General features: G+C 36.4%; 1 protein-coding gene across 10 annotated transcripts in view; it reads left to right on the forward strand.

The window, feature by feature from the left end:
* The window catches only part of SLC44A5 (solute carrier family 44 member 5), a 409,049-nt gene that overhangs the window by 203,759 nt on the left and 191,775 nt on the right, over positions 1–13,515 (forward strand). For 8 of the 10 annotated variants that reach the window (XM_013996232.3, XM_021096464.2, XM_084964679.1 and 5 more), the window contains one exon: positions 1,898–1,933. The exons of the other annotated variants lie outside the window; for them this stretch is intronic. In XM_013996232.3, coding sequence (XP_013851686.2) covers positions 1,898–1,933 — 36 coding nt within the window. The remainder of the gene's footprint in view (positions 1–1,897; positions 1,934–13,515) is intronic. 10 annotated transcript variants of the gene reach the window in all.

The following is a 13,515-nucleotide window of genomic DNA, read 5'->3' on the forward strand; positions in this document are numbered from 1 at the left end:
GAGTGTATAGTTGTTGTAAGGATTTAACTATGTCTGTGAAGCACCCATATTGCAGTGATTACCCAATTCCCTTCTTCCTATGGCTGAGATTACTGATCTGCTTCCTGCCCATCCCAGCTCTGATCCCAATTTTATTTTTTTAATTATTATTTTTTCTTTTTAGGGCCACACCCATGGCATATGGAAATTCCCAGGCTAGGGCTCGCACTGGAGCTGCTGCATCTGCTGGCCTACACCACAGCCACAGCAACGCCAGATCCAAGCCACATCTGTGACCTACACCACAGCTCACGGCAATGCTGGATCCTTAACTCACCGAGTGGGGCCAGGGATTGAACCTGCGTTCTCATGGATACTAGTCTGGTTCGTTACTGCTAAGCCACAGTGGGAACTCCCAACATCACTATTTTTAAAGTGTGTGTGGGGAAAGGAATGTCATGGAAAACTTTCTAAATAATCTTTATTTTTGTGGTAAATTTGATTGTACTAGAGGCTGGTAGTCATATTGGTTACAGGTAGATTCTGGAGCCACTCAGACCAAGGTTTGAATTCCTGATCCCCTACTTGCTAGCAGTGTGACTCTAAGCAAAGATTAGACCCTAAGGTCTAATTGCCTCTGGGACTCAACTTTTCATTTTTTTCAGAATGAATTGGTTATTGTGATGAGAGTAAGGGTTCTTATGAGTGTTACATTAGATAATGTATATGAAGCATGATACTTAGTGTATAGTAAGTATTCGGTTGGTATTTTAATTATAGTTATTATTATCTTTTCCAGGCGAACACAGTTTGCATGTATTTACTTTCCCTGCAATCTGTATCACAATTCTGACTTTCAGAGATTAATTGTGTTAATGAGAGCTTAGACCAAGTGTTGTAATTTCTGCCCATTAGGTCTTTAGTGGGAATTCTTTTCAACAGTTTTCTGGATTCACGAGTCTGATAATGCACCAAAGAGTGGGGTGTTCATACAAAATATTAATATTTTTGTTTAACATATATCTGGGATTATGAGCCTTAAAGCCTTATGGTGATATCATTATTCATTACGGAGCTTGCTACCTTTTCTTTCCTTCCACCAAAATAACCATAAATTTTACCTTCCAAATTGAATGGGCTATGCTAATAGCTGTTCTGTGGAAGTTTCCATTAAAGCAAAAGGCCATACGTATGTGGTTAAAGTGTGGCTGTTGAATTCGAATTACATATCTTTTCTCTAGTCTACACTGACTATTCTGCATGCAATTAAAGGAATTTAATGCTTATTAAGTTTCTCACCCTTGACATGACTTCCGAGGTCTAAGCAGTAACATAAAGTGAAAGTAAACAAAGTGCCTCATTTTTTGATGCTGAATTTTGTGAGACTGTGCATATATCATCTATATTAGTACAAAGCATGGATGAAAATGGAAGAGTAAACAGGTTTATTCCCCAACCCCTAAACCTATTGCCTCTGGCACCTTCATGTAGTTTAAAAAAATTTTTTTTAAATCGAAGTACGGTTGATTTACAATGTTGTGTTAGTTTCAAGTGTGCAGCAAAGTGATTCAGTTGTGTATATATAGAGAGAATATAGATGTAAGATATTTATAATATATAAAATAAATGTAGAATATATACAATAATATATACTATAGGTAATGTACAATATATATTGTTTTTGAGATACTTTTCCATTACAGCTTATTACAAGCGTGTGTTTCTTTTAACCTTAAGTGCTCATTATCAGTGAATTTGAATGTTAAGTATCAGTTGACCAGTCCAACTGATTTAATGTTATTCTGTATGTTAAAGTTTAAGGACTAGAGTTTTGGGGGCAGGGAGAAATGGGTGTTGAGCTCCAGAGTCATTGACTCCTACAAATAAAGACTTGTTTTTCTTTTGTGCTTTGTTCTAGGCCTACCACCCCCTTATTTAGAAGGCAAGAACTATGGTAAGTCATAGTCTGGATGTTAAGTACTGAGGTAGTCCGAGAATTCTTTATGACAGTATATCTATTACGAATATATGACTCTTTCAAAATCTAGGAGCACCTAAATATTTGGTTGGTAAAAACTAATTGCTGAGAAAGACTTTGGGTTCTTTCAAGGGCTGATTTCTACTCCCTTCAGGGATTCCTTCTCTTTAAAGTTGGAAAAGAACGCCCAGGAAAAACATTGTGTAGTTACTGATGCTTCATGACCCCAGTTCACCTCATACATCCTCTCTTCTTCCCATCCTTCCATCTCAGCTTCTGACTTTGACACACGTGTTACTGAAATCTCTTTCACATAAACATGTCCACAATAAGGCTTCTTGGATGTTTTATGACACTCTGAGTATCTTCCCCAGTCCTCTTCTGCTGTGTGACACCAGGCTTGCTCTTTATTCAGCCCCTGATGGTTGAGTCTTGCTATGCCAAGTGTGGTCTGTGGACCAGGAGCATGCATGTCCTCTGGGAGTTTGCTAGCAATGCAGGCTTTCGGGCCCTGCCCCAGATGTACTGAATCAAAATCTGCATTTTCACAAGATCCTCAAGTGATTCATGCAAATGAAAGTTTGAGGAGCACTACCTTCCAGAATTGTTCTTCTTTTATGTACTCCTATTGCCTCTGAGATCAACAAATTAGTACTTTTTCTGCTGTGACTTCCAACATTACTCCAGTTCCAAATCTTCAACTAAAAAGATTATCATGTATGTTCTTTCTTGCTTCTGTTCTCAAAGCCATTTTTTTTTTGACTCTCGTGCACTTTAATTTTACCTATGTAGATTCTGCTATTGATTATATTTACATAGCATTTATTGTTTTGAAAGTTACAGCGGGTTCCAGGATCTGGTGTTACCACGACTGTGGTGTAGGTCTGCAGCTGTGGCTGGGATCTAATCCCTAGCCTGGAAACTCCATATGCTACAAGGTGGTCAAAAGAGGAGGAAAAAAAAGGGTAGGTTTTTACCTAGATAGGTTTGCAAAAACTTCCATCTTGCTCCTCCAGTAAAGAATCATTCTCTTTCTCACCTTATTCTCCTTCAGCAGCATTTAACACATCTAGCCACCCTTTTTTTTGGAATACTTTCTTCTGCTGCTTCCATGATTCCACCCTCTCCTGCTTCCTCCTGTCTCTTTGTTATCTCCTCCTCCTCTGCCCAGTCTCTACCATTTAGAATCTGAGTACTGTAGAGCCCCCATGACGTGTTTTTTTTTCCTTTCTATACTCTCCTAGGTGATTTCTTCTGGTCCCATAGTTTCAAAGCCCATGAATACACAGTTAACTCCATTTTTAACCTCTGACCCTGATTGCTGAATCTTGCTCCAGACCTGTTTGTTCAACTTGACATCCACCAGACCTGCTCCTGTCTCCCTATTTTCCAAACTTTAAGAAGGGCTGTAGACTCACCATTTCCAGTACATCGTTTCATTTAGATGCAGGTTTTTTAAACTTTAACCAGTACCCAATCTGGTCCCTTCTTCCCTGAAGAATATAACTACATCTTCTGTTCCTGGAATCAAGTAGTGGACCGAGCAAATAACGAACTGCTATTTAAAACTTCAAAGTATAACCACTGATGATTTACTATTACTTTTTACTCTAATAATATTTTATTTGTACTAATTTAGTCAGTTTTAGTTTATGTGGTACATAAATGTGGAAATCACAAGACCAAACGCAGTTGACACTTGATCAAGGCAGGGGTTATGGGTGCCCACCCTCTGGAAGTTGAAAAGCTCCCTATAATTTATAGTTGGCTTTTCTTATCCATGGTTCCTCTATATCTGCTGTTCCTGCAGTTCTGCGGTATTTACTATTTAAAAAAGATGAGTAGACTCACAGCTGTTTAAAAATTTTATTGCAGTTGTTTTACAATATTCTGTAAATTTCTACTATGCAGCAAAGTAACCCAGTCATACATTTACATACATTCTTTTTTTCATATTATCTTCTATCTCGTTCTGTCACAAGTGATTGGATATAGTTCCCGGTGCTATGCAGCAGGACCTTATTGCTTATCCATTCTAAATGTTGCATCTACTAACTCCCTAATCCTAGTCCACCCCACTCCCTTCCACTTACCCTTGGCAACCACAAGTCTGTTCTTCATGTCTGTGAGTCAGTTTCTGTTCTGTAGATAGGTTCGTCTGTGCCATTTTTTAGATTTCACATATACGTGATATCATATGTATTTGCCTTTCTATTTCTTACTTCCCTTAGTATGAGAGTCTCTAGTTCCATCCATGTTGCTGCAAATGGCATTACTTTGTTCTTTTTTTAATGGCTGAGTAGTATTCTCTCGTGCATATGTTCCACATCCTCTCAATCCATTCATCTGTTAATGGATATTTATGTTGTTTCCATGTCTTGGCTACTGCAAATAGTGCTATAATGAACATGCGGGTGCATGTATTTTTTTTTTTAGTGAAAGTTTTGTGCAGATATAAGCCCAGGAGTAGGATTGCCAGATCATATGGTAGTTCTATGTTTAGTTTTCTGAGGAACTTACATACAATTTTCCATAGCGGTTGTAACAATTTACATTCCCACCAAAAGAGTAGCAGGGTTCCCTTGTCTCCACACCCTCTCCAGCAGTCTTTATTTGTAGATTTATTAATGATGGCCATTCTGGCTGGTGTGAGGTGGTACCTCACTGGAGTTCTGATTTGCATTTCTCTAATAATTAGTGATGTGAGCATTTTTTCATGTGCCTGTCGCCATCTGTATGTCGTCTTTGGAGAAATGTCTATTCAGGTCTTCTGCCCAGTTTTCAATTTTTTTTTTCTTTTTCTTTTTCTGTAGAGTTGTATGAGTTGCTTGTGTATTCTGGAGATTAATCCCTTGTTGGTTGCATTGTTTGCAGCCATTTTCTCCCATTCCATAGGTTGTCGTTTCATTTTATATATATATATATTTTTTTTTTCCTTTACTGTGCAAAATTTTATAAGTTTGATTAGGTCCCCTTTGTTTATTTTTGTTTTTATTTCTATTGCCTTTGGAGACTGACCTAAGAAAACATTTGTATGGTTGATGTCAGTGAATGTTTTGCCTATGTTAGCTTCTGGGAATTTAATGGTATCTTGTCTTATGTTGTCTTTTTTTTTTTTTTTTTTTTTTTTTTGTCTTTTCTAGTGCCACTCCCTCTGCATATGGAGGTTCCCAGGCTAGGGGTCTAATTGGAGCTGTAGCTGCTGGCCTATGCCAGAGCCACAGCAACACAGGATCCAAGCCACATCTGCGACATACACCACAGCTCATGGCAACGCCGGATCCTTAACCCACTGAGCAAGAGCAGTGACTGAACCCGCAACCTCATGGTTCTTAGTTGGATTTGTTAATCACTGAGCCACGATGGGAACTCTGTCTTGTCTTATGTTAAGTCTTTAAGCCATTTTAAGCTTATTTTTGTGCATGGTGTGAGGGTGTGTTCTAGTTCCATTGATTTACATGCAGCTGTCCAGTTTTCCCAGCACAACTTGCTGAGAAGAATGTTTCCCATTTTATATTCTTGCTTCTTTTGTCAAAGATTAATCAATCATAGGTGTCTGGGTTTATTTCTGAACTCTATTCTGTTTCCTTGGTCTGTATGGCTATTTTTGTACTAGTACCACACTGTCTTGATTACTGTAGCTTTGTAATATTGTCTAAAGCCTGGAAGAGTTATGCCTCCTGTTTGGTTTTTTTTTTTTCCCCCCTCAGGATTGCTTTGGCCATTCTGGGTCTTTTACGGTTCCATATACATTTTTGGATCGTTTGTTCTAGTTCTGTGAAAAATGTTATGGGTAATTTGATAGGAATCACATTAAATCTATAGATTGCTTTGGGCAGTATGGCCATTTTAACCATATTAATTTTCCAATCCAGGAGTGTGGGCTGTCTTTCCGTTACTTTGTATTCTCTTTAATTTCCTTGATTAATGTTTTATTGTTCTCAGCATATGTCTTTCACCTCCTTAGTCAGGCTTATTCCTAGGTATTTAATTTTGGGGGGTTCAATTTTAAAAGTTGTTGCTTTTCTATATTCCTTTTCTAATATTTCATTGTTAGTAAACAGGAATGCAATTGATTTCTTAATGTTAATCTTGTATCCTTCTACTTTGCTGAATTTGTTGATCAGCTCCAGTAATTTTTGTGTGGAGTCCTTAGGGTTTTCTATATATAGTGTCATGTCATTTGCATATAGTGACAATTTTACCTCTTCTCTTCCCATTTGGATACCTTTTATTTATTTTGTTTGTCTGATTGCTGTGGCTAGGACTTCCAATACTATGTTGAATAAAAGTGGTGAGCATGGGCATCCTTGTCTTGTTCCAGATTTCAGTGGGAAGGCTTTCAGCTTCTCTCTGTTGAGTATTATGCTGGCTGTGGGTTTGTCATAAGTGGTTTTTAATATGTTATGTTCCCTCTATACCCTCTTTAGTAAGAGTTTTTACCATGAATGGATGTTGAACTTTGTCAAATTGTTTTTCCACATTTATTGAGATGATCATGTGGTTTTTAACTTTTCTTTTGTTAATGTAGGGTATGACATTGATTAATTTGCCTATGTTGAACCATGCTTGTGAACTTGGGATGAATTCCACTTGGTCATGTTGTATGATCTTTTTTATATGTTGTTGGATTCAGTTGGCTAAAAATTTTTGAGAATTTTTGCATCTATATTCATCAAAGATATTGACCTACAATTTTTTTTTTTTTGGTAGTCTCTTTGTCTGGTTTTGGTATTAAGGTGATGGTGGCTTCATAGAATGTCTTTGGGAGTGTTCCTATTACTTAAGTCTTTTGGAAAACTTTAAGAAGGATGGGTATAAGTTCTTCTTTTGATGTTTAGTAGAATTTGCATGTGAAGCCATCTGGTCCTGGACTTTTGTTTGTAGGGAGTGTTTCTATTACATACTCAATTTCATTTCTAGTGATGGGTCTGTTCAAATGATCTATTTCTTCTTGATTCGATTTTGGTGGGGTGTGTCTCTAGAAAGTTGTCCATTTCTTCTAGGTTGTCAAATTTGTTGGCATGTAATTATTCATAGTATTCTCTTATGGTTTTTTGTACTTCTGCAGGATCCATTGAGATTTCTCCTTTTTCATTTTTTATTTTGTTTATTTGGGGTTTTTTTCTCCTCTTCTTGGTAAGTCTGACCAGAGATTTGTCAACTTTGCTTATCCTTTCAAACAACCAGCTCTTGGTTTTATTGATTTTATTCTGTTGTTTTTTGAGTCTCTATTTTATTGATTTCCTCTCTGATCTTTATGATTTCCTTCCTTCTTCTAACTTTAGGTTTTGTTTGTTCTTTTTCTAATTCTTTTAGGTGGTAGGTTAAGTTGTTGATTTGAGATTTTTCTTCTTTTTTGAGGAAGGCCTATATCAGAATGAACTTCCTTCCAGGAACTGCTTTTGCATAATCCCATAGATTTTGAATGGTTGTTTTGACTCTCACAATTTAAATGTGTGTTGTTTCAAGGGTCAAGTGTATTATATTAGCCTAATGGACAGTATGCTGTTTTGAAAACTGACTGTTTTGACTTATTCTTTTGACTACCACACTTTGATTCTGACATTTTGACCCAGTTTAAAACTGAGGGTATTTTGGCTGTTTCTAAATACCAATATTTAAATCAGATTAATACCAACATCAATGAGTTTGAGTCAGTAAAATTGTCTTCTTTTGGGGTGGGGATAAGTTCTATTGGTTAATCTGCTATCTTAATTTTTCATGTAGCAGTGTTAAATTATTTATGGTCTTATCCTCTTTTATTCTATTAAACTTATTTTAATTGGACTACAACATTTTCTGTGTAAGTTTTAAGTAAAGATTTGATTAATTGATTATATTTTATCTCCATCAAGGTTCATCAATTATAGGTGTTTCATTGAATATTTTGGTGGTCATTATTTCTGCCCAATCCAAGTTTTCCATATCAAAGTTTACAAGATGATACAATTTTCCCACTGCTTTTTGGTTAATAAATATTACCCCGAGAACTTAAACTAGTCTCAAATCTACTTTCCGTTAATTATTTCTCTAAAAGTTAGTTTTTGAAGTTTTCAGGGGTAGTAACAATATTTGATGCTTCAATACATACACACACACATTATCTTTAGTATTTTTAATTTTATTTTTTAGACTAATTTCTACCCAACCTCATTTTTCTTGGGTCAAATTGTATTTTGTGTTAAATGTCCTCAGTGTCAAAATGGCAGGGTTGAAAAACTTCTGCTGTTATTTAAACTGGTCCCAGTTTGTTCCCCCTGTCCCCCCGCCTCAGGATATCAGTGTCAGCTAGAGTTGTAGCAATGGAAAATTATTGTTAAAACAGATTTGACTTCAAATAATAATTCTGGAAAGCCTAAAGGCATCTTGGGGGAACAAATGTAAATTTAAGGGAAAAGGACACATGTCTTCTTCAGGCAAAACATGTTATGTAAAGTTGACTTCTGATTCTCGGGGAAAGAGCAGTTTCCTCATCTTGGAGCTTTTCTTTCCCCTGGCAATTGAAGCTGGCCTCCTCTCTGTGGCATTGACTTCCTCTTGGCACAAAATACTGCAATCAAGTATTTCACATCTGTGCGAATAGGAACGTTTAGAAGTGGGAACTGAGTAAAATGTATAATTTCCTTATGCTGTTGAATAGGACATCATTTATTTTAGTTTTTGAAAGCCTGATTTAAGTAACTCAAATGTATATATCTCTTATTATTAATTCTTGAAATGGTTTGGACTTTGCCTGGCTACTCGTCCAAATTATAAACATAGATAAACTTGGCTCTTCTCCATTTTATTTCCCCAATTTGTTTTTATATTTGAATTTTCTTGACAATGTTATGTACTGTAAAAAGCTATTTGGGTCTTTAAGTGTATTGATGTGACAACAATAACAAAATATTTACATAGCATTTACAATGTGTTGGACACTTTTTTAATTGCTTTGCATATGCTAATTTACTTAATATACCCAACTCTTCTTTGAGGTTTGTTTTATTTTCTTCATTTTATAGGTGAGAAAACTGAGGCATTGAGAGATTAGCTTGCATAAATGACAACAGTAAAGATCTGACATCAACTGCATAAAGTTTTCTATTTTATAAAAGACTTTGTATCTTGGGGGGTTTTTTGTTTTGTTTTTGTGTTGTTGTTGTTGTCTTTTTGTCTTTTCTAGGGCCGCTCCCTTGGCATATGAAGGTTCCCAGGCTAGGGGGTCTAATCGGAGCTGTAGCTGCTGGCCTATGCCAGAGCCACAGCAGCATGGGACCCGAGCCATGTCTACGACCTACACCACAGCTCATGACAACACTGGATCCTTAACGTACTGAGCGAGGCCAGGGACTGAACCCGAAACCTCATGGTTCCTAATTGGATTTGTTAACCACCGCCATGACGGGAACTCCTGTTACCTTTTTTTTTTTAATTAAAAACTTTTGATTTCCCTGACTTAGGAAATGGGGTGAGCCTGTAATTTCTCATTGACATTTTCCTTGCTGCTCATAGATAGATAGAACATGAGGCATTGATAAAAGTGAGTGCAGTCCCTTTACTTGTTTGGTAACCACCAAATCCAACAGGAAAACTTGAAATGGTTTCTCCACATCAGACTGAGATTACAGCCCTAGTTCTCTTTCCTAATAATAGACTTCTTAGTTTTGTTCTTCTCTGCAGCACATGCATGTTATTTCATATAACACTAAGACTGGCCATATTATTAAGGAGTTTGTGGGGACAAAGTACATTCTCTTGAGATACATGGAATGCTCTATTTCCTATTACTTGAATAGGGAAATTACATTTCCCCTCCCATTCCTGCTTCTCTATCTCTGACAGCCCTAATTCCTCTTAATAATCTCCCTCATTCTCACGGGGATCCTACATCAAACTTCTCTATTGGATGGTGCTCAGCTTCCTGTTTGATCTCTTCAGGAAACCAGGATACACCTCTGAATTTTGGTTGAATATTCTGAATACAACCTGTATATATCATATCTCTAGTAGTGTTGCACCAGGAATTTTATTTCTTCTGTCCCTTCTCTACAGTTTATGAGACTTACCCTGGTTTCCTGGTGGGCCTCCATTCTCACCAATTTGTATCAGAGCAGTCTACCTAGCCTGCATTCTGTGTTCTCTATCTCTTGATCTTTGGCAGCTGTAAGCATTTTTATTCAACATGCACCTAAGCAGGACCCTTCATGTGCCAGATGTTTAGACCCTGAAGGAACATTGTAGATCATCTTCAGCCCCTTCCTTTTTATAGGTGAAGGGTTGAAGTTCAGAGAGTTTAAAGGACTTGCCCCACATTGTTCGTGCTGGGCCAGGATTAGACCCACATCTTAGAATCTGTACTCTTTCAATACCATGCTTTTTTGCCCTTACACATTTAATTTGAAGTTTTGGGTTGTATCAAGGCTTTCCATAATATTCTTAAATTTTCCCCTAAAAGGGAAATTAAGCATATTAATAAGTGTCCCCTAGCTTTTGTAATTAGATGGCAAGGATGCCTTATACAAAATGGATCCAGATTCCTATTTAAGTTTCCAACTAGAGATTCATGATACATGTTTGCACATTAGCAAGAGTCCCCAGCTATTTATTTCTCTTCTCCTATAGCTATTTATTTGCATTTTATCCCAGTTTTGTTTGCTCTTGTAGGGTAGGGTGAGAACAGAGCAAGAGGTAAAGAATACTTACTCTACATAAATGGCATGGAAAAGGACACCTTTAGGCATTTATAAGCACACACCCTTGACCATTTTTGCCGTGCTTGAGAATATTCTGATGAATATGCTGAGACTGAGTCAATTCCAGTTGCTAGAGAGATGAAAGGAGTTATACAAAAGAGTGGAACGGTTTTAACTGAAAGAAATTTCAATAAACAAATCGTTAGTTATACTCTTCTTTTTAAAATAATAGTTTTAGATATCGATAAGTATATGTTATAGCCTATGATTACAACAAGCCCAGAAACTCTTTCTTTCCTTCTAGAAATAAGGGACAGCCCATAATATTAATTTTTGAGCTTGACATTCTTTGCCAGGGTACCAGGCCTATCTTAACACCAGATGATAGAGCATTGAGGAATATAATTTTTCTATTCATTGAAGAAAGCTCTTCAGTTTAGAGCCACCAGTAGCAGAAAAAATCTCAGCTACGCAATTTTATTTTTAAACATAGATAAATAGTATCTTAGCAGCTTAGAGTTTGTTGAGAAAACTGGATCACTTAAATGGGAAAGTACAATTGGGGCTATTAGCTGGGAGCAGTTTCATAGTCAAACAACCGGAACACTTCAGCTGGAAACCTGGTAATTGGTTAACCTGGCTCACCTTTATTTTTCATTCTTCTGGTGAAGTTTTACTTTTTCTTTCTTTATAAACTTAGCTAACTTTTTTAGTTATCAAAAAAGAAAGCTGTTGGGTTTTTTTTATGTTGATGAAACAACAGAACTACCTTTAATTAGAAACATAAAGAAGAATATATTCTGATCTTTATTTTAAATAATAATTGTGTGCCAAAATTGTTATTACGAAATTAAAAATAAATCTCTAGAGGATTTAAATTGGAAACTGATTTAAATTGTTTTTAAAAATGAAATCATAATATACTTTCAAAATAGAAAATTCTATCATGGCAGATTCTATAATCAATGTTACTCAATTTTAATCATTGCGTTGAAAAGAACAAGTAATTATTTCACACCAGTTCTTTCTTTTCCTTATTTCAGGAACCCTTAAAACTTTTAATCATCCTTAAAGCCAAAAATACAAAAACAACTTTATTTAAAAATAGTTCTGATGTAGTACTTAGCAGACTGCTTTATACCAAAATATGAGTAGTAAGAAGAAAAGAATGAATCACTCTTGCTTTCTTTGAATGTCTTTCATAAAACTATAAGAATAAGAGAGATGTGTGTCTACAAGGAACATTTCCACTGGACTGTAGTCTAGTACTGCTGACAAATTTTGCTCCATATTTAACCGAGTGGTACACTTAATGTTCCATACATAAACCTCCTGTTCTGGGGTAGATTGTGGCAGAGTGTGAAAACACTAAACATGTGGAAACTCCTTGTAGTTGCAGATCCTTAGGAAGCATAATTTCTTTGAACAATAACAGGCATTCTTGGAATAAATCTTCAGGATGTTTGATTCTGAGCATTCAAAATACCAACTTGTCCTGAAATTGTGGCTGTTTTGGTGTGTGTGTGTGTGTGTGTGTGCGCGCGCGCGTGCGCATGCATGTGAAAGATGGGATGCCAAAGTGCATTTTGTTATGACATCAAAGTACCCATTGAAAGTCGATTTTACAAACACACGTTACAGAAAAACTGAGTTGCTGCTACCTAAGCCAGAGGTCATTAGGGTCTACAGAACAAATAATTACTTGAGTCAGTGACTGTGATAAGAACTTCGACCTGATGGGTCAGATTGTCTTTTTCAATGCGATACTTAGCAGGGGGACTTTTCCTCTTTTTCTTGATTAGTCTGTCAAATAATTCTAGTAAAGTGACATGTTTTGATAATATCGACATTTTACTCCAATACCTGGCTTAGTGATATACCAGCCTGGATAGATACTCGCAAAAAATTGTTAGCTATTTGTTAAACTTTTATAAATCTCTAAATGCTCTTTTGCAAAAATACGAACCCATGTATTCCTTAAGCATAGGAAACCTAATATAAAAACACAATGCCAAAATTTGACTTTTTATATAATGAATGTATTAAATTGAGTCCTAAATATATAAAGCGTAGCATTGGAACAGAAATCACTATCCATAATTTAAATATACCAAATACCACGTGCATGCTTATCAAGCTTCTGTAATTATAGCAGTTTCCCCTGTGTGCAGTATTCACTGCAGCTTGATTTACATCATTTCAGTCATTTTTTTTTTTCCTAAAGAATCTGCTGGAGAACCTTCACTGCTCAAACTTTTACCCCTTTTCTGCTCTATTCTTCTCTTTGTGTGTTTACTAAATACTTAAAGTATGAATCAGGTACAGTTTCTAGTATGAAATAAAGTAGTTCATCGACTAAAAAGCTTTCCTAAGCAATAGTCTGGAATTGTGTGCTGGTGTGTGTAAGAAGCACCGAACTAAAAACAGATTAGTGCAAAAGCCATATTAAATTTTAAAGGCAAATTGTTTTCCAAAATTTCTGAAGTTCTGGAAGTAATGCATGACATTACTTTCGGACTCATACTTGTGGGTTTTTCTAAGAGATTTGAGAACAAGGTTAAATTCCAATTAGTAAGAAAGATAAAACTAGCTGATCTGAATGAGTCTTTAATCCATCTGTGACCATATTTACCCATCTTCCTCCTGTGTGATTCACTATTTCCTTGACATACTGAATTTCCTCATCCCAGGTTTTCCTTTCTTTACCCACTGAGCTCAGTCTTTCAGGAAAGTCTAGCTCAAATGCCACTTCCTTAATTTGAAGGCCTCCTGGTTTCTTCAGCTGAATGTGAGCTGTCCTTCCATCGTAGCTCTTGAAGTCTTTGTATGTGCCTTCGAGCACTCTTTGAGATCTTCTGGAGTTCCATACGGCATTGGTGT

The sequence above is a fragment of the Sus scrofa genome, chromosome 6, assembly GCF_054392235.1.
Source record: "Sus scrofa isolate SSC_HxYL_T2T_F1_AM1 chromosome 6, Sscrofa_HxYL_maternal_Yorkshire_Landrace_v2.0, whole genome shotgun sequence".
NCBI classification, from domain to species: Eukaryota; Metazoa; Chordata; class Mammalia; order Artiodactyla; family Suidae; genus Sus; species Sus scrofa.